Source organism: Nothoprocta perdicaria, unplaced genomic scaffold, assembly GCF_003342845.1.
Source record: "Nothoprocta perdicaria isolate Ctin4 unplaced genomic scaffold, notPer1 scaffold_98, whole genome shotgun sequence".
In the NCBI taxonomy this organism is placed as follows: domain Eukaryota; kingdom Metazoa; phylum Chordata; class Aves; order Tinamiformes; family Tinamidae; genus Nothoprocta; species Nothoprocta perdicaria.
Window position 1 is genome coordinate 1,435,111 of NW_020456287.1, and position 23,659 is coordinate 1,458,769.

At 45.0% G+C, this 23,659-nt stretch overlaps 1 protein-coding gene across 1 annotated transcript; it reads left to right on the plus strand.

Moving 5' to 3' along the window:
• The first annotated feature begins 616 nt into the window (after positions 1 to 616).
• SERPINE3 (serpin family E member 3) lies at positions 617 to 22,585 on the plus strand. Its single transcript, XM_026053325.1, has 9 exons — positions 617 to 630; positions 9,639 to 9,937; positions 13,354 to 13,575; positions 15,039 to 15,236; positions 18,074 to 18,272; positions 19,114 to 19,214; positions 20,305 to 20,391; positions 20,561 to 20,644; positions 22,502 to 22,585. Exons 2-9 carry the CDS (start codon positions 9,679 to 9,681, stop codon positions 22,540 to 22,542), a joined length of 1,191 nt encoding a protein of 396 aa, XP_025909110.1. The 5' UTR covers positions 617 to 630; positions 9,639 to 9,678; the 3' UTR covers positions 22,543 to 22,585.
• Positions 22,586 to 23,659: the final 1,074 nt, after the last annotated feature.

Sequence of the window (23,659 nt, forward strand, 5' to 3'; positions counted from 1 at the left end):
TAGGACGAGGGGTAATGGCCACAAGCTGAAGCACAAGAAGTTCCGTCTCCAGGTGAGGAGCAACTTCTTTACTGTTAGGGTGACAGAGCAGTGGAACAGGCTGCCCAGGGAGGTTGTGGAGTCTCCTACTCTGGAGGTCTTCAAAACCCACCTGGATGCCGCCCTGTGCCACATGCTGTAGGTGTGCCTGCTGGAGCAGGAAGGTTGGACTAGATGATCTGTAGAGGTCCCTTCCAACCTTAAATATTCTGTGAATCTGTGAATCTGTGACATTAGCCCCATCAGCAGTAAATTTAATGCTGTGAGCTACCTTCACCTCTGAAACTAAAGCTAGTAGCTAAAGAAGGTTGTTCTGAGAGGTACCAACAAGGAAGTGACACTGAGAAGGCAGATTTACAGAGGAACATTAGGCTCTTGCAATTTAAAAAAGAAACTCTTGAGAGTAGTTTAAGAAGCAATAATATGTATTTCAGACTGTTGAGTGATAGGCCTAAAGAAAAGTACATCAAGATCTCCTTATTTCTTTACTTAATGGAACATTGGATTTAGCCAAGGAATGTAAATGATTGATTGATAAGTATTTAGAATTCTTGAGGGCCATAAAGATCAAGGCAAATGGAATGATCCAAGGTAATTAATTTTGACACGGTGACAGCTGTTAGTTGTGGGTTTTTTTTCTCCTAAACAAACAGTGATATTTTTTTTCTCTTCTTGAAATGCTAGAGTAAAAGTAGAGTCTCAGTTGCCATGGACTTGCAATATTAAATGTCCTGGGATTTGAAAGGAGCGCTTATGGGCTGCAGCACTTACATCTGTAAGTGTAAAGGTGCAGTGCACACTCTCAATCTCTAAAGCAAAGAAAACATTGAAAAACAGCACTCGATTTCCTGATTTGTTTGTGTGTTGGTCCTTTGACACTTCTTCTTAATTAACAGGGTTGTTAAGAGACAAAGAAGAGAGAGAGAGAGATTAAGCAAAGAGAAGAAAAAAGCAGTTGAGGAATAAATATTTTATATTTAATTATAGGAACCATGCAGTGAGCATATGTGCTATGCCACATCTCTAAAGCAGAATCAGAGCAGCATTGTACCCTTGCAGATGCAACCCTCAAAAAGAGCAATTAGCTTTTTAACACTTTCTTTTCTATTATCAGGAAAGTTTCTCCTGAAACCCAGATATTTTAACAGTTGGATTTTATTTTCTTCCAGAATACAGATTTACCATGTTTACACTTTTAAACGCATAACACCAGGTTGGAGGTGGGGGGGAACATAACACTAATCAGGGTCCTCATTTGGAAGGGATGTCAGGACGGAAGGACCTCAAGGAAAACTTGACATCTGGAGTTTAACCAGCAGAGCTGACCACTGCAGTTAGCAATACCTTGTTGCTGAGCCTAGGTTTGCAGTAATGTAGAAAGGCTTACTGCAAAGAGTCCAGCGCAGGGCTACGAGAATGATCAGGGGCCTGGAACATCTGCCCTGTGAGCAAAGGCTGAGGGAGCTGGGTCTGTTCAGCCTGGAGAAGAGGAGGCTGAGGGGGGACCTGATCAGCGTGTATAAATACCTCAAGGGAGGCAGTGAGGAGGAGGGGGCGGCCTCTTTTCAGTGGTGGGCAGTGACAGGACTAGAGGAAACGGCCACAAGCTGAGGTACCAAAAGTTCCACAGGAACTTGAGGAAACATTTCTTGACAGTGAGGGTGACAGAGCCCTGGAACAGGCTGCCCACGGAGGTTGTGGAGTCTCCTTCTCTGGAAATCTTTAAAACCCGCTTGGACGCAGCCCTGTGCCATGTGATCTAGGTGACCCTGCGTGAGCAGGAGGGTTGGACTATTGCACTGTGGTGGAAGAAACCATGTGTTTTTCATTGATCCCAAGTCAGACCGAAAGGAGAGCAGGATCCATGTCTGGAGAAGGCTGTTTTGGTCTTTAGGACACTGAGACTCTGCAGCAAGCTGACCACTTCACTATTGTCTCTGTGCTCCACATGAGTTTGCTTCACACCTGCTCATTTACCCTGAGCAGAGGCACCTGAGATTCCCCAGTGCTCTTGCTGCCTGGGAGACTGGTGCAGCACAAGGCTCCTCAACCACAGGCTCTTCCAGCTGCAGGGTAGGGTGCCTTCCCCCAGCTCCCTTCCGCAGCTCACTGCGCGTTGCTTTTGCCTTCTCAAGTTGCACCAGGGGAGGTGCAGGTTGGATATTAGGAAAAGTTTCTACTTGGAAAGGGTGATCAAGCATTGGAACATAGTCCCAAGGAAGTGATAGGGTCCCTGGCAGTGTTCAAGAAACAAGATAAGGTACTTAGGGACATAGTTTAGCCACCATGGTGGTGATGGGTTAATGGTTGGACTCGATGACCTTCAAGGTCTTTTCCAACTATAATGATTCTATAATTCTTTGTGCTACCATGAGCACCTTTAGCCCTTTGCTTCCCCTATCCTGCAGGGAGGATCAGCAGCTCAGCCCAAGGCTTTGCAAGGAGACCCAAAGGCTGTGGTGGGCGATTCAGGATGGATGTGTTCACGCTCTCTCGACGCTTCATCAGAAAGCATGCTCGTACACAGCAAGGGAGATTAGAAAGGAAGAGGCTTACAGAAATGAAGTCATGTTCCTTTATTGCTGAAAATGAACCAGAAACTGTGCCCTTTTCTGGATTTTCATGCTTTTAAGTTTCTGCCCTGTTCAAGCGCCACAGTGGCAGATGCTGCCAATAAAGTGGAAACTGGGAAACCTCAGCAGAAAGCTGTTGGGAAGAGGCCTTCCAATTAGAGGTCACCGGGTCCCTTAAAGCTTCAGCTTTGCGCAGCAAGTTCCACGCTCCTCATGTAAAGCCGTATCTGCCTGTGACTCAGTTGTGCCACCAAGCACTGGACCGCCCTCCACGAGGCCCATGCACGGGCAGCTAATCCAGCTCAGTTTACCTCTGTGTACCTGGCAGCACGCTGCTGTGCACCCACCAAATATCAGAAGAGTTTGTGGCTAATTAGGATCAGATTAATCCCAGCTGACTGCCCGTCTCTGTGTAAAAAGGGCACGAGAGGTTAGAAAGTATTAAGTACCTTAAACGTCTCCTTGCATAATGCAAAACCTGCTGAAGATCCAGACTGTGTGTTTGAAAGTGTTGGTGTGAAGCTATTTGCCCTCCAGAAGTGTTTAAAAGTTCATCTTATCCTATCAAGACAAGAAAATCCTTCTAAAAATTTCAAGGAAATATAACACATATTTGACCACAGAAAATAATGAATCAGCAGCACAGTGGAGAAAAGAGAAGAAATTTTATGAGGTTTTAAAGGTTCAGCATATGAAATATAGCATTTTTCATAATTGCAATAAGGCTTTTCTGGTCTAGTATTGCACCTAATTTTACATTTTATTAGTTCCCATTTATCATAAAAATAAAACATAATAATAGATACCTTTATTTGCTTCCTGTCTATGGCATTCCTTATGGAGCCCTTGTGGAGATTCTCAGAAGAGGCACCTTTCCGTATTTTCATATGTTGAAATTACCACAGAGATTCATAATTTATTTAAGTAAGCGCATAATTCTTTATTGCACAAGCCGAGATAAAATTTGGAGAGGATCTGTGCTTTTTAAATGAGAAGAGATCTTGAGGCTGGTTAAAGCAGTTGAGTCACCAGATAGAAACTGGTAATGGTAGGATGATTTTTAGAGTCCACACAAACCAGGTCCATGGGAAAATGCAAAATTTTGACACATCTTCACATGTGCCAGTAGACAGTGGGTTCTTTTTTCCTTTTTTTTCTTTTTTTATTACTAGTGCATAAGAATTAGGGACATTTATGTAATGACAAGCGTGACGTTTTCTTTTGAGGTCGTCCGTTCCCATGGCTTATTGCCCATTTACAGTCACAAGCTCCTCATGACAACATCACCGTGGCTGCTGTGGCAGGACCTCTGATGTCACTCGTGCAGGATTGAGACTTGGGGTCGCTTTTAAGCTGCAAGAACAGGTCAGATCCTCGATAATGGGGTCTTGTTTGGCCCGACTAGCAGAGGGGAAGGAAGGAGCCTGCCCACAGCCTGTCATGGTTAAGCAGGACCATTACATAAGTTGGCAGGGCAGGACACCAGCAGCAGGCAGGACACCCACCAGCCTGCAGGACACCTAAAAGCTCAGTTTCAGGCAGGATCTCCAAGGAGGACATCACTGGATTCACAGCTTCTGACTTGATCTTCAAGGTGGAGAGATGGTCCCCATGGGATGCACTTAACCAGCCTGGCAATGCAGCTGTCAAGCTCAATAGGCCTGACTGCACCAGGCCACAGGGAAAGCAAAAGCACAACTGAGGAATCAGCCTATGCAGAGCTGCCTCTAAGTAACATTTTTCCTCTTTATTCACACTGGAAATATTTTGTTTAATTTCTCTCTTTTCTCCTCAATCAAATCCTTCTTTCTAAGAATCAGCTTCCTACAGAATGCCAACTCTGCACCCTCCTAAGTATTTAGGGATTTTTTGATTGTTTTGTTTGCTTTTTTTCCTGTTTGATTCCCTGTCTTTTTCAGGCAGATCAGTAGCAGAAGCTGCGATTGGGTTATTCTAGTGTCGTCTATATGGCATCATTTATTTGGCAGTATAGGAGATGGTGATAGTCAGTTAGAAGCATCCGAGGGAGGGTACTAACATTAGAACAAGCTTTTAAAGTATTTTATACTTCCTGTCAGCAATAAATGTACTTAAATTGTCAGTTCATGTAGTCATTGGTGAGAAGAATGCGCTGCCACCGCGTTACTCCCCACCGCTGGCCCTGGCTAGGAATGTGCCTCCTCCAAGCGCGCACCAGGCCCACACTGCAGGACGCTGGGTCTCCTGCAGAGGCTTTTTGAATACACAGATACAAATGTGATGACACTTTGGGGCCCAGGTGGCATTTCACACAGCTCTCGTGGCACTGATGCTGCACCTCAAGGCTGCTGTGGGCAGCAGGAGGGTTTCTCCACGGCAGCGGTCATGGCGTGAGGACAACTCACCGAGATCACTGGGGAAGGGGCTGATCAGAGCCCTCAAGGATCGGGATTTCCTACCAAGATCTTCATATAACACCACAGGAAATATATGGCATGATGAAGAGCTGGGGTTATCTCTTTGGAGCTCAAACAATGATCTTGCCCAAGAGAGCTTCTTAAGCCATCTTTCCCTATGAGATATGCACAGGATGACTACTTGGATTATAACGAGGATGTACAAAATCTTTATTCTCTCCTCCACTGGCTTTTCAAATAAGTTCCATCGATCTTTAAGAAAAATAATAAAAAATAATTAAAAAAACCATAATATTCATGTCCTGGGGGCACCCGTTGTTTTCATTGCGCGTGTTGGCTGGTTTTCCTTTAAGTAAAACCCCATAGGAATTATTCACTTTGCAGCCAATTGCATGTTTTGCACTCTATAACATTGCTTCTTACGGTGGCACAGTCACACTCATCTCCAGGTTGTCCCTTAAAGGGTCGTATTTTCTTCACACCCTAGTAGAAGGGCAGTGCAAGAGGCAGAGGCAGAAGTGGGCTTTTATATGACACGTGGATAGATGCAACTCACTTTGCTTGGAGGCATCTATCACAGCCAGCTGCCTCCCTGTGGAATAATCTGCATATGTAATCACAATGCAAATTGTTCTTATCCTGAAATTCAGCTGAACCTATTTCCTAATTGAAGGAATGTGTCGGTGTCTTGCAGTGAGAGCTCTCTTGTGGATCGGAGATGTAAGCAGGAAGGAAGCTGGTTTGGATTCAGTTTAATTTCCCAGGGGTTATATATTTTAGAGAGAGCAAGCACAGAAAAAAATATAAAGATACAGACAGAAGACTAAATTCCTTTCTCATTTATGATGAGGTAAATCTACAGTAATTCTGCTGATACCAGAGCTGTCTTCCTAGAGTAAAGGGAGGTTGTTGGAGGATGAACTTTATATAGGAAAGCAAACCAGGTGCTTTTAAAGAGAAAAACCTGCTTCACAGCATGTCATCCCTGCTTTTTCTTTTTCCACCCTTTCTTTGGGCTCAGTTCTTTTTGAATTGCTGTGTAAAGTTAGTGCAGCAGGAGCCCAGGCTGGCCAGGGCCTAAAATCCAAACTTCTCCTTTCCCCCTTCTCCTTTAAGCAGGCACTCCAAACCCAAAGCTTCCTTTTATTAGAAACAAGTAATACCATTTAAACCATTAATAAAAACTAATATAAAGTTTGATCTCCTGGGAGAGAGAAAAAAAAATGAAAGAAAAGCTTGCAAAGAAATTCCCCTTCGAATCCAGTGTTCAGGTAGATTGTACCTTTCTGTCCAGGGCCACATTTTAGTCCATCAAATTCTAGTTGCTTCCTGGGACTTGGTTGGTTTCTCTTGCCAGTTCACAGTAATGTAGATAGTGCAAGAACGACCTTGATGTTGACAGTGATACTTGGACTTCCCAAGTCCCAGTGCTTTGGCCAGGTGAGTGAGCAGAGGTTGTGCTCCCTTCAGAGCCCTCTGAGCTCCACAAGCCCATAGCACCATGGGCTCCAGCCTCCAGCCAGCACCAGCACTCCGTGAGCCCATATTTTCTCCAGATTTGTGCTAGATTTGTGCCTTTCATCAATTTTTCGGAGGTAGAATCATAGAATCATAGAATCATAGAATGCCGAAGGTTGGAAGGGACCTCAGAGGTCATCGAGTCCAACCCCCCTGCTCACGCAGGGTCACCTAGAGCACGTGGCACAGGGCTGCATCCAAGCGGGTTTTAAAGATCTCCAAAGAAGGAGACTCCACAACCTCTCTGGGCAGCCTGTTCCAGTGCTTTGTCACCCTCACAGTGAAGAAATGCTTCCTTAAGTTCCTGTGGAACTTCCGATGCTTCAGTTTGAAGCCATTTCCTCTAGTCCTATCACTGTCCACCACTGAAAAGAGGCCGCCCCCTCCTCCTCACTGCCTCCCTTGAGGTATTTATACACGCTGATCAGGTCCCCCCTCAGCCTCCTCTTCTCCAGGCTGAACAGGCCCAGCTCTCTCAGCCTTTGCTCATAGGGCAGATGTTCCAGGCCTCTGATCATCCTGGTAGCCCTGCGCTGGACTCTCTCCAGCAGCTCCACATCCCTCTTGTCCTGGGGAGCCCAGAACTGGACGCAGTACTCCAGATGTGGCCTCACCAGGGCTGAGTAGAGGGGGATGATCACTTCCCTCGACCTGCTGGAGAAGCTCTTCTTAATGCACCCCAGGATCCCGAAGGTAGCTTAAGACATTTTCATTTTTGCCAGGTGGGAATCAAATTCACAGCTTTCTTAGCATTTTTATTTCCCTTGGATGTGAACTTATCTAGGGACAACTCCCTCTGAGAATTCAGAGGTGGTCTCAGCCTGCAAATAACTGTGTGCATGTGAGTGGCCACCACTTTGGGTAGTTTCAACAGAGAGGTGCTCATGGCAGAGAAGTCTTCATTCAACAATGCTCTTAACCCAGCCTGTAATTTTTAATAGGAGAATTCTGCCACTCAAATCAATGGCAAAACATGCACATCCACTTGCTCTTGCCCTTCTTCATGTGTCCCTTGCTGAGCATGACCTAAATCCCAAGAGGCCAAGATAGTGCCCTGTATCAGCATGTATTCTGTCGTCTTCCAAAAACAGCAGGAATTCAGGAATAGTCCAATGAGAGCTGCCCATTGCTCCAGTGCTCCTTGGGGCCCTGATTTGTGTGAGTGCCTGGTCCTTCCCCTCTAAAAAGAAATCTGTGGCACCTAAACACCATTGCAACACCTAAATACAATGGTATTGTAATGATTTTTCCTTTGTGTTTTCCTTCTCAGTTGCAACAGGAATGTACACTGCAAAATAACTCAGAGTATATATTTATGTATATATTTTACCTATTGATAAGCTTTAATATAGACATTTTTAGGCTGTATTCCTCCCTGCCTTGGGTGCCATTGTGAGGCTGTGAATGTGATGAGCAGGGTTTTGTCCTGCCACACGTGAAAGGCCAAGAACAGCAGAAATGGTGTTTGAAGGGGTCACAACCCCAGGTATTCTGCTGCTGGCTCCTTCCAAGTGACCTCTTCCTCCTTTGGTCTCCCTGGAGTGCCCTGCTTTGTGGCTGCTTTCCATCCGGAAACTAAAGAGTAAATGAAAACTCTTACAATTTGGGAAAGACAGAAAGACAGACAGAAAGACAGAGAGACAGACAGACAGACAGAAAGACAGACAGACAGACAGAAAGACAGACAGAAAGAAAGAAAGAAAGAAAGAAAGAAAGAAAGAAAGAAAGAAAGAAAGAAAGAAAGAAAGAAAGAAAGAAAAAGCGACACACACACACAGAGCAAATAAAGATATTTCAATTGCATGGGATTTCTGAATAAGGTTTCCAAGTGGGGGGAAAAAGAAATAACTGTGTGCCTGGCACACAGAGAGCCCTTTCTCTTCTCCGTTGCGGCGGAGGAATCAATGGAATTCGTATGAAAGGCGGAGGGGGTGGGAAGAGAGATAGGAGATGCCTTGCCTCGTACCAGCAGCTCCCGAGCCTAATGAGGCTTGAGCAGCGTCGGGAGGAGGCTGCTGACCCCATCCCCGTGTGTACCTTTTTGTTCCTTGCCTTGGATTTGCTGGCCAGTGGCATGCTGCTTTGCCTGGCTCTCCACAGAGCCTGCAGCCTACAGGAATTTGGGCAGAGTGGTACAGACATCGCCGACGGAGACTCTGGTCCCTGAGTATCCCTTCAAAGGCGGCCTCATGACTTAGTCGCTCCTCCATTGCCTATTAAAGAAGGGGACTCGAGGTGCGTAGAGAGCTTCAGTTCAGACACCCAGGAGGAGCCAGAAAGGCAGGACAATTTAACAGAGCTAACTGTGAGTAAATGCGAGGCATTAGAGGTGTTCTCTGGAGCAAAGGGCATGGAGAAAGATTTGTAGGAAATCCTGGAGGGAAAGAAGGTGCTGTATTTCTTTTTTTTAAAATATACTTGCATTCTGCAAAATTCTGTAAAGAAAGCGCCTGGTCTTTCAGCGTTTTTCCTTTGCATACAAATCTATGTCTCTTTTCATATAATATAAACCAATGCTTTATTTCCCATTAAAATCTGAAGCAGGGATTTTTTTTTCTTTTTTTTTTTTTTTTTTTGTGCAGCAGGCATGAGTGCCTTTGGCGAATGCCCCTGGGATGTATTTCATGCAAGGAGAATCAGAGGGGCTGTGTTTTTCAGCCAGCTTTTGCAAGGTCTGCACCCCCTGACAGGCTGGAGCTTCCACGGACTGCAGCCCATAGGGTGGCCCTACTCTTGTGGGGCTGGTGGTAGCACCTTTTCTGGTGGGGCCGGAAGGGAGTTGGGCACCTTGGGGACACACGGATTTCACTGAGGTGTCCCTAAGGCTTTCAAGGGATGGTCGTTGTGCTTCAATGCAGCGTAATGGTCAACCACTCTGTATTGGGACAGCACCCTGGAAAAGCCAGGTCCTGGCTGACAGACTTATCAATAGGTCCCTACACTTCATTTGTTTCGTAACAACAGCTACTGGTGAGCTCTGGGCAGGTAACTGGTAATTGTTGCAGTTGCAAGTGGTAGTGATGAGTAATGATGAGGGGTAGTGATGGCTGGTGTGATGAGAAAGTTCCTTGGTCATTTCTCACACTGCTTCTCTGAACATCTATATTTGAAGGTATGGTCACCTGGAGGAGGCAGTTCTTTGGCCTGCCCCCATGCTGCCCCTTCTCTTCACGGCGTCCATCCTGTCTGCTTGCTGCCTAACCGAGAGCAGCTGCCTCTCCCACGATGACCTGAGAGAGCTGAAGACCCAATTTGCCATCAGCCTCTACCAGCACGTGGCCCGAGCGGAGAACAGGAGCAGCCTGGTGCTGTCGCCGGCCAGCGTGGCCGCTTCCCTGGAGCTGCTGCAGTTGGGAGCCCAAGGAAACACCTTTGCGGAGCTGCGCGATGCCCTGGGATACAGCATTCACGGTAAGGCACTGTTCAAAAAATTGCTTTCTGTAGTGATTGCCTTACATTATGCAGCCAATTCAGAGCTTTGCTAGGGGGGCAGCAATTGCAAACACCCTGCTGAACTTCTGCCCTGTTACAGGCACTGCAAGGGATAAAGCAGGACCATGTTCTCCATACATGCCGGCTAGGTATGATCTGGGCAATGGGAATTCTTTCAGTAGTTTAAATGCCTTTATTCCTCTTCCAGTGCTTACTCTCATTGCAGCAATATACAGCTCCATCCAGAGCAGCTCCTTCCAAGAGAGCAGAACTCCTCCTGTTTTCATGGGGCTTCATGGTCTCCCCTTGGCCTTCCCCAGCTGCCCCCTGATACCTCAAGCTGCCCCCTGGTACCTCAAACCTTTACTCCTTCAGCACAGCTGATTCCCCTCCTGTGTCCCCACAAACTGTATGAAACCTAGAGAAACCAAATAATCCTGAAGACTCTACTCCTTTTTAAAATACTAGTACAATTGGCCAAAAAGGCAGAAAGTTATTAGAAGGAGCAGAAGGAGCGATACATGGAGAGACAGATGGTACAATTGTTGCTTTTCCTGAAAGCAGACTAAAATAAATCTGGAAGGAATATAAAAAAGGCAGCTGTCTTGCAATCAAGCATTAAGTTAGCTTAATTGGAGGATACCATCTTTATTTAACTCTGGATTATCCCACCATCTCATACCATGTATCAGTTTTACCATTTTACATTATGGACCCAAAGTCTGTGAAAATCAAAAGACTGCCTCATCTTAAAAATTCACAGCTGGCATACAGCACTATTTCTCAGGATAAAATTTACTTTCATCATATAAAGACTAAAGAGAAAATCCACAGTAATTTCACTGTCCTGTGCTGTATCCTGCCACAGCCCTTATTTCCATTCCCCATATTGTTCATTGTCAAATCCAGCACAGTAGTAGTCCTGGCTAATCCACAGATACTGCTGCATCCACAGGCACAAGGACAGGGCATCTCTATTATGAACAGCCAATATAATGAAGTCTTGTTTGTAAAGCTGTAAGTTTCTGTAATTGCAACAAGGTCATTTTACATGACTTTCATTCATACTAGGGTTACACCTTGCTAACTGCCTCACTTCTCATCATGTATAGGCTTCATTATTAGAAAGAACAAGAATATTGCACAGTGAAATTAGTGGGGAAGTTCTTAACAGCCTGCCAACTCTTTGGCTTGGTGTCCTTCTCCTTTTTCTATGGCACATAGTATCTTAGAGACATTTTCTCACCATTTTAGCTGTGTATGTCAAAAGCCACAAGTTCTGAATTTCAGATATGTTCGGGTGTGAATGGGACATAACGTAGGATGGGATCTACTGCTACTGGTTGTAATAGCACATTTCCTGTGATGCTTCCATCCTGCAGGAAACCACTTCTTGGACAGCACATTTAAAACCAAATAAGCAAATAATAAGCTACATTACCTATCAGACCAGAAAAGCCATATATTGATATGCATACATGATAATATTTTGATAAAATAATTAGATGTTCGTATTAATGCTTTTGCTGATCTGTCTTCAACAATAATGAAGGACTTTGCAGACTACAAAACAAGGAAAACATTGATGGTTCAGCCACCATCCAGGGATAATCAGCTCTTGTAGGTACTTGTATTACTCCTTTAACATGTAGATTTGTTCACCTCCATTCTAGCAGTAAGGAAAACAATCTATAAAGACATGTCTCCCTTAACAGCATAGGCAAAATGAAATCCTTTAAAACGTTTTCTCCTTGCTGTTTTACCTCTGGTGGAAAATTTTAAAGCAATTCTGAGTAAGAATTCAGGACTTTGGTTACCTAAGGGCTTTGATACTGCTGCACTTATAAGCACAGAGTACAGCACCTCCCATTAACATCTGCTTCCATTTACCATCTTTGATTTCTTACATCCTCAGGAGAACTTGTCAAATGCTAGTGCACTAATGCAAAACACACAAGAAAAACACTTTACACCTCAAATTGTGTGAATTTTCTTCACATCTTCACAAAGAGTCCAGTGTTTTATTCTTTAAAGAGTAATAGGTCTAAATTTTAACACCAAGCTTCATACAGGCTTTCCCGGGTTATTGAAGGGACACTGTTAGGTTAGAAACCATGCCCTGGATTCTCAGGTGGTAGCAAACGGTATACATTAAAGTCCCCCTCTACCCCATCAAGCTAAGGTCTCTCTGGAGTCATAAACAAGATTTCCATCTGGGATCATATTGAACAGCCCCGAATTGCCACTTATGTGGAGCTGGATACCCATGAGCTGCTCAGGATGCCCCAGGGCTTCATGGTGAAGCAAACCCATGAGCCAAGCAAGACACCTTGGAGAAGTGAGAGGTGCAATATTGGGCTCCTTAGACATAGTGACCGACAGTCATTACCCAGCAGTGAATTGCTGAGATTTCACATAGGATTTAGGACATTCAGCTGGCACCTTGTCCACCTGGGAAACCTGGGAGACCCTTGGTGGTGCCAAGAGGCGCTGGCTTCTTCAGCAAAGAACAGTCCTCCAAAGTTTTCCCAGTCACAGTCCTGAAATAGGAGTTGCTACAAGCATTTTGGCACACAGAGGCAGAATTTTTAATTATCCCTGCTAATTGGAGGAATGTGTGAAGTAAACAGGATGTGGTTCAAAAATGACAAGTGAAAAGCTGTACATCTGGCAGGACCAATCACCTACTCAAGTTGGGGGAAAAGAGGCTAAAGAGCAGGGTTTTTTGACAAGGACCTGAGAGGGAGTCTTTGGAATTAATAATAATAAAAACTGTTTCCATACAATTGTGCCTCAGAAATAAGCAGTATTTCAATTTGTATAAACATATTAGTCATTTGTGATTCGCATGAAGCCACCTATCAGCTCTAGTTAGCCCCAGCTTGAGGCACTGTCCTTCAAGAAAGAAAACACAAAAGTGGGGTTTTGGGGAGCAGAGACAGCCCTGGAGTGCTCGGAGGGATGCTTTTCTTGGGATGGGTGGAATCAAACATGGCAGGAAAATGGGTCAGCAGGACTGAATTCTGGGACCTTAAGCTCTCCTTGACCATAGACACCAGATCTCCATTGAGGGCAATCCAGAGGGCCCTAAAGAAAGTAATATTCCTTCTGAAATAAGAGCTGCCTTCCTGCAGAGCAGTGAGACAGGCTGGGATGTGGAGGCAGCCCCTCGGTTGCTGGTTTCTGCAGCAACACGAAGAGGCCTTTGCCACGTCCAGGACATCACCGTGCGTGACAGCAGCACTGCATGAAGTCAAAGGTGCTTCGGTTTTCATATTGATTTAGTTTCATAGTGCTGCGTCAGCACCGAAGCTGCTGGGCCCTAACACGCAATCTCTGCTCTTCCTCTCCTCCGCATGGGGATCTCCTCGTGTTCCCTGTGTCCGGGCCGGCAGACGGGAGCACGCAGGACCTCGTGTCCGCGGGGCCGAGCGGCGGTGGCGGTGGGAAGGCCCGGCCGGCCTGCGCGCTCTTCGTGGGGGCGGCCGTGGAGCTGTCGCCGCTCTTCGCGGCGCGCGCCGCGCGCTGGGCCCGCGGCAGCCTGCAGCAGGCCGACTTCAGCGACGCCGGCGCCGCCGCGGCCCGCGTACGGCAGTGGATCCGCGCCAACACCGGAGGTAACGCCGCAGCCACTGCCCGGGGGGGAAATGTTCAATAAGAGCAGCGAGGGAGCCAGTTTGCAACCAGCGTAAGGTTTTTTGCCACATTTGCAAATACCGAGACTAGGAACCTCGAAAGCTAATCTCGGTGCTGATGATCATTTCTATCATTATCCTGGTGAGGAGGAACTTCTTCACTGTGAGGGTGACAGAGCCCTGGCACAGGCTGCCCAGGGAGGCTGCAGAGTCTCCTCTGGAGATCTTCCAAACCCACCTGGATGCCGCCCTGTGCCCCGTGCTCTGGGTGTCCCTGCTGGAGCAGGAAGGTTGGACTAGGTGATCTCTAGAGGTCCCTTCCAACCTTGAATATTCTGTGATTCTGTGATTCTAATGATGAGCAAAGAACACAGACTATATCTGAATCTGTCAATATACGTTTGCTTAAGCTGGCCTCACTTCTCTAATATTTTAAGTGATAAAAAGTCTTTGCAGTTGTCTCAGTTTTAATGAGAAGCAGCAAAGGTCCCCAGAGACCAGGTCTGCTGCTCTGGACATTCCTGTGCTGCTGTGAGGACCAGGCAGGGCAGCAAAGTTGGAACGCAGGCTCTGAAGTCAAACGGGAAAATAAAATAATTTGCTTTCCACACACACAAGAGAAATAATGAAACTAAATCAAATATTATAGAAAAAATAGTTGAAAAACTCCTTAAAACCATCAGAAAAAGTTAATCCTAGATTTATCTCATTGACAAAAGTTACATGAGTGTTATTTGGCCATCAATGTGTTTAAAACTAGTGTGATGTTAAACATATACACATTAAAGTTGTTATTGAAAAAAAAATATGTTCTTCTTAAAAGAACTTTAATAAATGATACGACTTTATGGTAGAAAAGTATAGCACTAGTTGCTTCTAATATGGAGAGAGGAGTTCATAATCTGGTAGTTACATGAATACTGATGAATTTAGAGTGGTTGCACTTCCAAAAGTCTCTGGGGAACGCTAGGCAGGATCAGTTAAACTGCCAGTTAAATAAGGACTAGGGTAATTAGGATCTCAGCTTCATCTGATATAGTTACTCCATAAAGTGGACTTTAATCATGAATGCATTTCATGAGGAATTTCTGCAGCTTTCTGCAGTTTGATCTTTATCAAACACTGAAAAATACATATCAGCCATTTTAAGCTAAGTTGGTATGAGTAAACTAGTCTGGGGCCAGGGCACGGTGGGGAGCAACGTCCTGCTGCCCTCTGTGCTATTCAGTTGTTAGCACCGTCCTGGTGTGACTTTGGCCCATGGCATCTCCTAACATGACAGCTCTGGGGAGCAGAAGGGCCACCAGGCACTAGCGCCACGTTCAGGGGTGGTGAGGATGGCTTAGCTGTGTGAATGCAGATTGAACCCTGCTTTACTTACTAGTACAGACCTGGGATTTATGTCTGTGTGCACAGTATTAATCCTCTACCTCTTCTCTGTGCAGATGGAAATGTCCCCAGCATGTCCTTGGAGACGGCTGCATCGCCACTCAATCAGATCGCTGTGGTCAGCACTATGTACTTCAAAAGCACCTGGCAAAAGAAGTTTTCCTTCATGGACACTCAGATGTTGCCTTTTACTACAGCCGAGGGCTCAACCCTGAAAGTGCCTACGATGCATCACACAGCCGAAGTTAACTACGGTAACTATCCTTGTCCCAGGTCTGCTCTGTTGTATGCAGCAAGGATGGAAGAGCTTTATGTATTGACTTTCCATGACCACTGTAGCGAGATGCAGTCTTTTCCCAGCTTGGAATAAAGAAATTCCATAAAATGGAAGAGACCATCTAGGTGACTGAATTGATTCCCTATAACCAGAAGCAGTCATGAAATATGTTGGGTTCAAAATAGTTCCTAAAACATCTGCTGTCTATGTGCATTCCTCCCAGCCACACGTAACGCCACAAGAACACCCGTGTCATATCCCACAAGAGAGGAGCAGGAGAGCCCAGGGGTGCCACTCTACACAAAATTCCTTGCAATTTGACTTGTGGGGCTCAAGAAGTATAAACATGGGGCAAATAAGCTGTCATGTATGCTCCTTACAAAAGCCTGGGGCACATGGGTTGTTCACCCCAAAATGAGTTTATTTACTGCAGGCTTAGTTTCTTACCCTCGGAAGTTCTTCCACTTAGTTATAAAATCCCTTTAAATTATACCAACTTTCTTAACTTTCTGTCTTATTTAAGAACTCTACTGGGTGAAAGCCTGTCTAACTTCAAGAGCAGTTTATAACTGTTGATATTGTGCCAACTTTATTGTTTAAACTAAATAGTTTCTTTTCGTTTTCAATAATTACTTCCAAACGTATGTAAGTCAGCAAGGTAACTCTCCATTTTCTACTGGCTAAGCTGAAGATACCAGACTCTTTTAAGTTCTTTTTACAAAAGAGTTATTCCAGTCGCCTATTAGCCCTTTTCTGCATTTTATCCAATTTAAACTAATCTTTCTTCAAGATAAGTGACCAAAATTATACATAACACTTTTAATGAGGTCAAATTCATGTGCTACAATACTTTCATATTTCCATGGCCTTGCTAAAAATACCTTGTTTAGAGCACCAGTGAATCACATCAGCATGGGTACCTGCCACTATTTCTATACTCTGAACTCTATTTCATCTAAGGAACCACTTTGTCCTCTCTTTGCAAGTTTGTCCGTGGGGACACACCTCTGTCCATGGTTTTGATTCCTTCTGGAAAACTGTCCTGTGTCCTGCAGCTTCTTCCCGCTGCTCGGGCACAAGTTCCTGAGCATGTTAACGCCTCCAACTTAGAGTTTAATTCCATTTCTCTTGTACATCCAAATCTTTTGGAAGCTAATTGACTTCCCTGAGGAGTTCATCTTGCTTTCCCTCGTACCCCAAGCCTTATATCTTTATTTTCAGGTAATACAAACTCCTGCAGCAGCTCACAGTCATTCAGCCCCAGGTGATTTTGTGCTACCAGTTCCTTGCAAGGTCTCTGCTATTCATGAAACCTGGAACAGGGCCCCCCTTCATTGCTTCTCTAGCTATTTGGTTAAGCAAACAAACCAACAGGCTGTGGGATGAGCACGTACTGATTAGCTCAGAAACAAACCTTGCCCCTGAGCCTGACCAGGTGAACGACACCAGGTGACTTATCTGAAGAGCACAAGTGTCTACATTAAAGACAGAGCTACCACAGCTGGGTGGAGAGGGATTAGGTGCAGTATTTTGGATGGCCTACGACAATGTCAATGATAAATCACTTGCTTACAACTTCCACTTTAACTCTTTGTCCACTGACTATTGCTGACTATTCTTGAAATGCCATTGAATGGACTAATGAAGGATAAAATAGGAAAGGAGAATTGTGGTAATTCACTCTGTTTTCCTGTACAATGGAGTCCTTTTGAAATGACTGAATTAATTCTTTTTTGAAATACGGAATCTCTTTTAAAAGGCAATATTTTTAAATGATTGTTGCAAGCTACTCTGCAACTATTTACAAGTCTGGGAGCCCACCAGCTTTTGTTTTTGAGTCTAGCTTTTATGACTTTCATCTGATTCTGATCTTCTGAGGTATTAGGCCTGGATTTTCAAAATCAAGAAGCAAGCAAGAAGTTTGTTGCTTAGATAAGTATGAGCCTAAATAAGTTTATAATAAGTTTAATGTAGCTGTTTTGCCATTTTCTTTGTTTTTCTTGTGAAATAGAGCTAAAACTGATTTCTAAAGAGTAGCACAGGCAGAAACATATGGAAACATTAGTTTCCAGCTAATCCAATAGCACACCTATTTTTCTCCTTTTCTTTTTGCAATTTCTTTCAGTGGTGAATTTTTAGAGAAAGGCTATAGAAATCACAGGGAAAACTGCCACTTGATGAAAGGAACCAGACCAGCAGGACCAGTGTGAGGGGAGCCTCCGAGTAGGGAGGGCCATGTCTAGGTGAGACAGTCGCCAAGTACCCGTGCGCCCTTGGGATGGCGCTTCAGATAACGGTCATGGGCACCTTTCCGAGGAGATATATGTATATATTGAAAGGACTGAGCATGTTTAAATAAGAGACCACAGTTCAGTTTATCACGGGCAGCATGTGGGAAGCTCCTTGTGTCATGAAGGGAGAATGCAGGGAAGAAGGGGCCAAGCTCTTCTCATCGGTGGCCAGCGATAGGACAAGGGGAAATGGGCATAAGTTGAAACACAGGCAGCTCCATCTCCATGTGAGGAGGAACTTCTTTCCTGTGAGGGTGCCAGAGCCCTGGCACAGGCTGCCCAGGGAGGCTGTGGAGTCTCCTTCTCTGGAGATCTTCCAAACCCGCCTGGCTGCCGCCCTGTGCCCCGTGCTCTGGGTGTCCCTGCTGGAGCAGGGGCTTGGACTAGATGATCTCTAGAGGCCCCTTCCAACCTTGAATATTCTGTGATCTGTGTCCCACCACCGGCACCTGAACCTCCTGCCTCCTGCACACGGGTTTCATCACTGGCCGTGTGAAGTGAGGCAGGCCCTTGCCCTTGGCAGGCCAGTTCCAGACGGCGTCGCTGGAGGCGCTCAGCGTGCTGGAGCTGCCCTATGTCGGGGAGGAGATCAGCCTGTTGGTGCTGCTGCCCAGCCACGGGGGCACCTCGCTGGCCCGCCTGGAGTCGCACCTTTCGGCCAGCGCCCTGGCGCTCTGGGCTGGCAGCTTGAAGAGAATGAGGATGGACGTTTTTCTACCCCGGTAAGCGGCTTGGCTGCTTCGGGAGGGCTCCGATACTTTCTGTGGAATTGTGTGTGATGGGATTATGTCTGGTAGCAAAACCAAACGAGAGGCTTCCCAGTTTGCTCCTCTGACCACACCATGAGAAAAGCTGCTCAGGCCACCACTTAGGCCTCCAAGGGATGAGCTGGGAGGGCTCACACTTCCTGGTGTGTCATGGGCTGTCTGAAGGAGAAAAGGAGTCGGAGCTGATTCTGCAACTCTTATTTAAAATATCCTGGAGGTGATAGCGATCCTTTAGTGACCTCAAGAGAGAGAAACATTCTTGACCCTTTCCTATACCAAATTCTTCTCTTTGCTTAAGGAAGCAAATATACAAATATATAAGGCTACACACATATATATATATATATGTATATATATATGGCTAATATATAAATATATAGCCTTAACATAAATAAATAAATAAATAAATAGTACATTAAAAATGTGTGAACTGGAGGATCCAGAAGCCCCCACCCCTGACACTCATCCCTCTATGCACAAGTTTGAGCTGCCTGTCTTAGACGTTGGTTGCTGCTAGGGAAGGCAAATTCAGGCAAACACAAAGTTTGATCAAGAAGACCTAGAGGTGACCCCCATCTTAGTAGATGGAAGTGGAGATCTCTGCCTGTTAATGTCTTCAGATCAAGATGGGATGCTCTTCTGGAAAGAACATTTTAATCAGATGGGAAGCAGCTGGCTCCTGAAGCAATAAATGTATGAAATGAGACGTCTTGAAATAAATTGTGTCCTTTCCACCTTCTAGCTCTATGAAACTCTGAGTCCTGCATTTAAATAAAATCTCTAATGCTCATTTCAGATTCAGTATCCAAAGCAATTTTGACCTAAAGATGGCTTTTTCTGCCTTGGGAATTACAGACATATTTGATCCCATCAAGGCTGATTTTAGAGGTATTTCAGGTAAGAGATTCTACTGAATAAGTGATCATTGACTGAACACCTCAAGACCCTCAGACCAGATTTGAGAGATTCAGCAGACTGCTCAGTGCCCTGTGGCCCCTGAATTGATCATACTGCTGTCTCTGTGAAACTCCAACATCCACGTGCTATTCAACTGCTTGCGTTTATTATTCATATTTTTATACCAAGCAATTTTTCTGTGAGACAGCAGGATCTGATAGGAACTGGTTGTTTTTATTTATTTACTATTTTTTAAAAAACAGTAATTTTTTTGACAGATGAAATCTGTCCAAACAGCACCAACCTGGCAAGCAGTTATTTATTTAAAGCTTGAGGATGCCTTGGAACCATTTGCACTGCTAATGTTATTCTGAAGTGGTCATGGGGTTGAGCACAGGAGCTTTTCAGCTGCTTCTCCGAGCTGCCTGCACATGAGGGCACGTGGGTCCAAGAGCCGGGCGGTCTCCTCATCTGAGCCATGGCGAGATGAACAACAACCCCAATATCTCTTGGCGAGAGAAGAAAAGCTGACACGTGACATATTCTGTATTGAGCAGCAGTTCACGTGTCCCAAGGTGCAGAGCACGTACTTGTTCCCGTAATACAGTCCTTGAACCTAAACGTCGTCTAAAATCAGACCCCTTCCACAAAGCTGTAAGCATTTGTGAGCAGCTATATCTTAGAAGGATATTCTAGAAATTGTATGGGCTGCCAAATTTTAATAATCAGTAACTGTAGTTTTGTGTCCTTTTTTTTTAAAAAAAAAAAAAGAAAATAGCAGGCACCAGGATTACACCACTATTGACTAGCGCAAGATGATGGTGCTGGTAGATACAATTGCTCCCAAAGGGGTCGGAATCTTTCAGACTGGTTAGTCTCAAAGGCAATTTTGTTACAGTCCTTAAATTAATAACTTGGATGAAATGATTAAGTTAATAGCTGAGATGAAATGTCTGAGAATTTTGGGAACTTCAGTTTCTCACACAAAAGAAATGCTTAAAATATTTTAATAAAGTAGGTGTTAGTGGTAGGAGTCAGATAATTGTCAGTATTGGCTTTTTTCACTATTTTTTTTTTTTTTTTTTGCCAGAGCAAGGCAGTCTTTATGTCTCCGAAGCTGTCCACAAAGCGAAGATCGAGGTGGCAGAAGATGGCACGAAGGCATCAGGAGCCACAGGTAAATCAAACCAGCCTCCCTTCCCACTTCCAAAGTTTGCCACTTTGTGCTCGAAACAGCACTGAATTCTCAATTACTAGTAGCTTCTCAAAACTCAAGGACTGAAACCTTGAGAGCACGGTACAGAAAATGGGTATGTTTTCCTACTGTTTTCTTCGTTGCATTGCAGCAGTGGTATTACTGAAAAGATCCCGAACGCCTGTGTTCAAAGCAGACCGGCCTTTCACGTTTGTGCTGAGGCAAGCTAACACAGGTATGCAAGCTTCCCCTCCGGCAGCAGCACCCTTCTGCTGGAATCCATCGCAAGTTCTTCCTAAATAACGGGCAGTTATTTAGGCCAGGAAACGGCAGCATCCTCTGGGGGCTTCGGTTTTAATGCATAGTCTGCATAATAAAGTTTATCGTTAGTTTTTTTTTAAGATGGCATGATTTTTAAGGATGGCACTTTGAACTCAGGGAGGTTAAATCAGCAGTTTTCTACAGAGTATGCAGGAGAAGATTTCTATTATAGTTGTAGGCAGCGTAAACATTTTACTGAAAACCTTAAATGCCCTAAGATCTTACACAGGCCCTACAGGCAATTTGGTATCAAACTGGTACCACCTGGATTAGCATCTGAGAAAGATAAATTCTGGATCTTCCCCTCTCTGTGAAATCTGCTCTTTTGCAGAGACACAGCATCCAGGCCAAAGACTGTAGGCACCAGGAGTCCCAGGCCTAAAATTCACCACATTGATACCTGTCTCAGCAGGGTTTGGGGAGAGTCTCTAGGGAGTCATTTTGGAGATGACCAGCCCTTTATTTTGCTGCAACTCAAAAAAGCAGAAACCTGCTGGCGACTTGAGGGATTTTTATAAAAATACGTAGGGTGCAAATATAGTGCATTTATATTTTATACAGAGACAAGCTTCTCTTCCCCCTCCATCACAAAACTCAGCATCTTTGGGGGAATAGTTTTCTCCGGGTCTCTGAGCATCCTCATGCATCGTGCAGGTCAGCACATTGCATGCAGCTCGGAAACTCCTTACCTGAGCCCTGGAAAGAGCCCATCTTGTATCCTAACTTCTGCAGGAACGGCAAGGAAACGTGTGTTTCCTTTGTACGCAACACTCCCATTTTTTGCAAACTCACCTGGCCCCCAAAACCAAGAGTGTGCAGAGCAGGCCTGAAAATCTGAAGGATCCTGGCCTCAGTATTACGTCAATATGTCATTTCAGCTGCACATCCACAAACTACTGCGGACTCCCTGGCAAGGCAAAGCAGTGTGAGGCTTGTGGGCCCCAACAGCCAGGGATTGCACTGGGTGTCATCCAGCAGGAATCCACTCCCTCCAGCACCTCTGGCTGTGCTTAGGAGCGCCCATCTGCACCCTACGCGTTGCTCTGAAATGCCTCAAATCACCAGGTTTCTCTCAGACCTGGCATCATTTCTGCTTGGTTTTTAAGGAGACATATAAGCATGGACTGGGTTTGGTAAAGCACTCCTCGGGACCTGGCAAGGAAACTCAAAGGCATCATTATCCTTATCCCCTTTCAAGCTATGGTTTTGTCCCCTTTACTTGCCCAATAGCTGCATATGTAACATTCTGCTAGAGACAGAAAATCCTGTTTCGACCAAAATACAGGGACATCTCTTTAGAGAAAGCTTTCAGTAAGTGATGAACTAGATAAAAGGGAAGGAAATCATATTGCAAAACAGCATTTATATGAAGCAAAATACATACTTTAAAACTTTCAAGGTTAAGTTCATACAGACCTAGGGAATGAAGCTCTTTGTGTATGAAAAAGGGGAAGAATCAACACACTTTGATTTCAATTCACTTTATTAACCTCATTAGAGGTGCTTAAAACTTGCTAGCCCCATAAAGTTCATAACCAATCTCAATACAGAGTGAAATCCAAGCCTGGCCTGGGCTACCAGCTTCTTGGCAAAGACCTTTTCCTTTCCTAAGGAAATGCTCAGGCTCTCCCAGGCAAGCCGGCCTTGGCCCTGCTCCGAGCAGATTTCTTCCACCCATGCAGTGAACCATCCCTAAACCATCCCTAAACTGCAGTTGGAAAGCTTGGTCTTAAACCCTTAAATAATTTTAATGATCTGTTTTCATTCGCAGGGTCAGTACTCTTTATAGGAAGAGTTACAAATCCTTCATAGTGAATGCCAGACTAACGCACTGTCCTTCTTGCGGTGAGCTTTCCCTCGGTGAAACTAAAGCCTGTACTGTGTATTTATTAAAACAATGTTTAAAAAAATCACTCTTGCAAGAAAACATTACTGAGCGAGTCCTCCACTACTGCCTTACTTTGTACATGCTATAGGGAGCTTATTTTATGGTTGTATACAAGGCGTTAGAGCGACAATGATAGCAAAGACAGTAACCATACAAGCAGCCATGGAAAACCTCAGGGGATTTTGCCACCTGGATGTTCAAGGATATTGGCCCTTGTTCCCTTCTCGTGCCTGCTGAAGCCAGGGGGACTGCTGCTGAGCACGTGGGGCAGCTGAGGCAACACGTGCCACAGAAAAGCTCTGCAAGACATGCTGCTTTTCAAGCATAAAAGCCCAAGACTTAAGTATCCGCAGTCCTGCCCTGGACTTTGCTTCATGTTTCATTAAGCTGAGCTATCAAGGTAGCCTCAGAGCAGCCCAGGGTGCTTGGAGGAGACCGATTCTGCTCAGGGGTGGGTTTTTACATTACTTTTGTATTTTTACATTAGCAACATGCAGCATGAACATTCCTAAGGATATAATATACATAAGGATATAAGGATATAACACAGGATAGGGCTGAAAGCATCTACTTTTTGCCTTGCTTGTTTGTTTTTTAAAGCATCCTGACAGAATTTGGGATAGAGGGAATGTTTTAGGACAAGAGCCAGCAACTCACAGCACAATTTGGGGTGAAGACTGCAAATCAGTGAACTTAAAGGAGCCTCATGGGGAATCTGCTCCTGCTGGGGCAAAGCTTCTGGGTGGAAGATGCGGCCAAGGAAGGAGTCAATGATATTTTTTATCCCAGAGATAGCAGCTTCTGGGTGTTGCTGCACTTGTAAATGGGTAAAAAATGAAACACTGGAAAGAAAATTTCCTCACACCATTCCTCACAGGGGACTGCCCTATCCTACTTCTTGGGATTTTTCCCAAATTGATGCTTGCCATTGCTGTGGATGTGCCTGCAAGCCCACCCCTCTGCCGTGCTGCTCACCTCTCGGTGAGGCATGAGGGACCTAAGGAACCTATGGATTAGCATCCCTCTTAGCCAGGATCCAGC

What these genes read in the sequence shown, in the direction of transcription:
- SERPINE3 (XM_026053325.1), top strand. Translation starts at nt 9,679, where the DNA reads ATGCTGCCCCTTCTCTTCACGGCGTCCATCCTGTCTGCTTGCTGCCTA. An exon ending in TGATTTTAGAGGTATTTCAG is followed by an intron (nt 19,215 to 20,304) that starts GTAAGAGATTCT and finishes TTTTTTTGCCAG; the next exon opens with AGCAAGGCAGTCTTTATGTC. An exon ending in GCTGAGGCAAGCTAACACAG is followed by an intron (nt 20,645 to 22,501) that starts GTATGCAAGCTT and finishes TTTCATTCGCAG; the next exon opens with GGTCAGTACTCTTTATAGGA.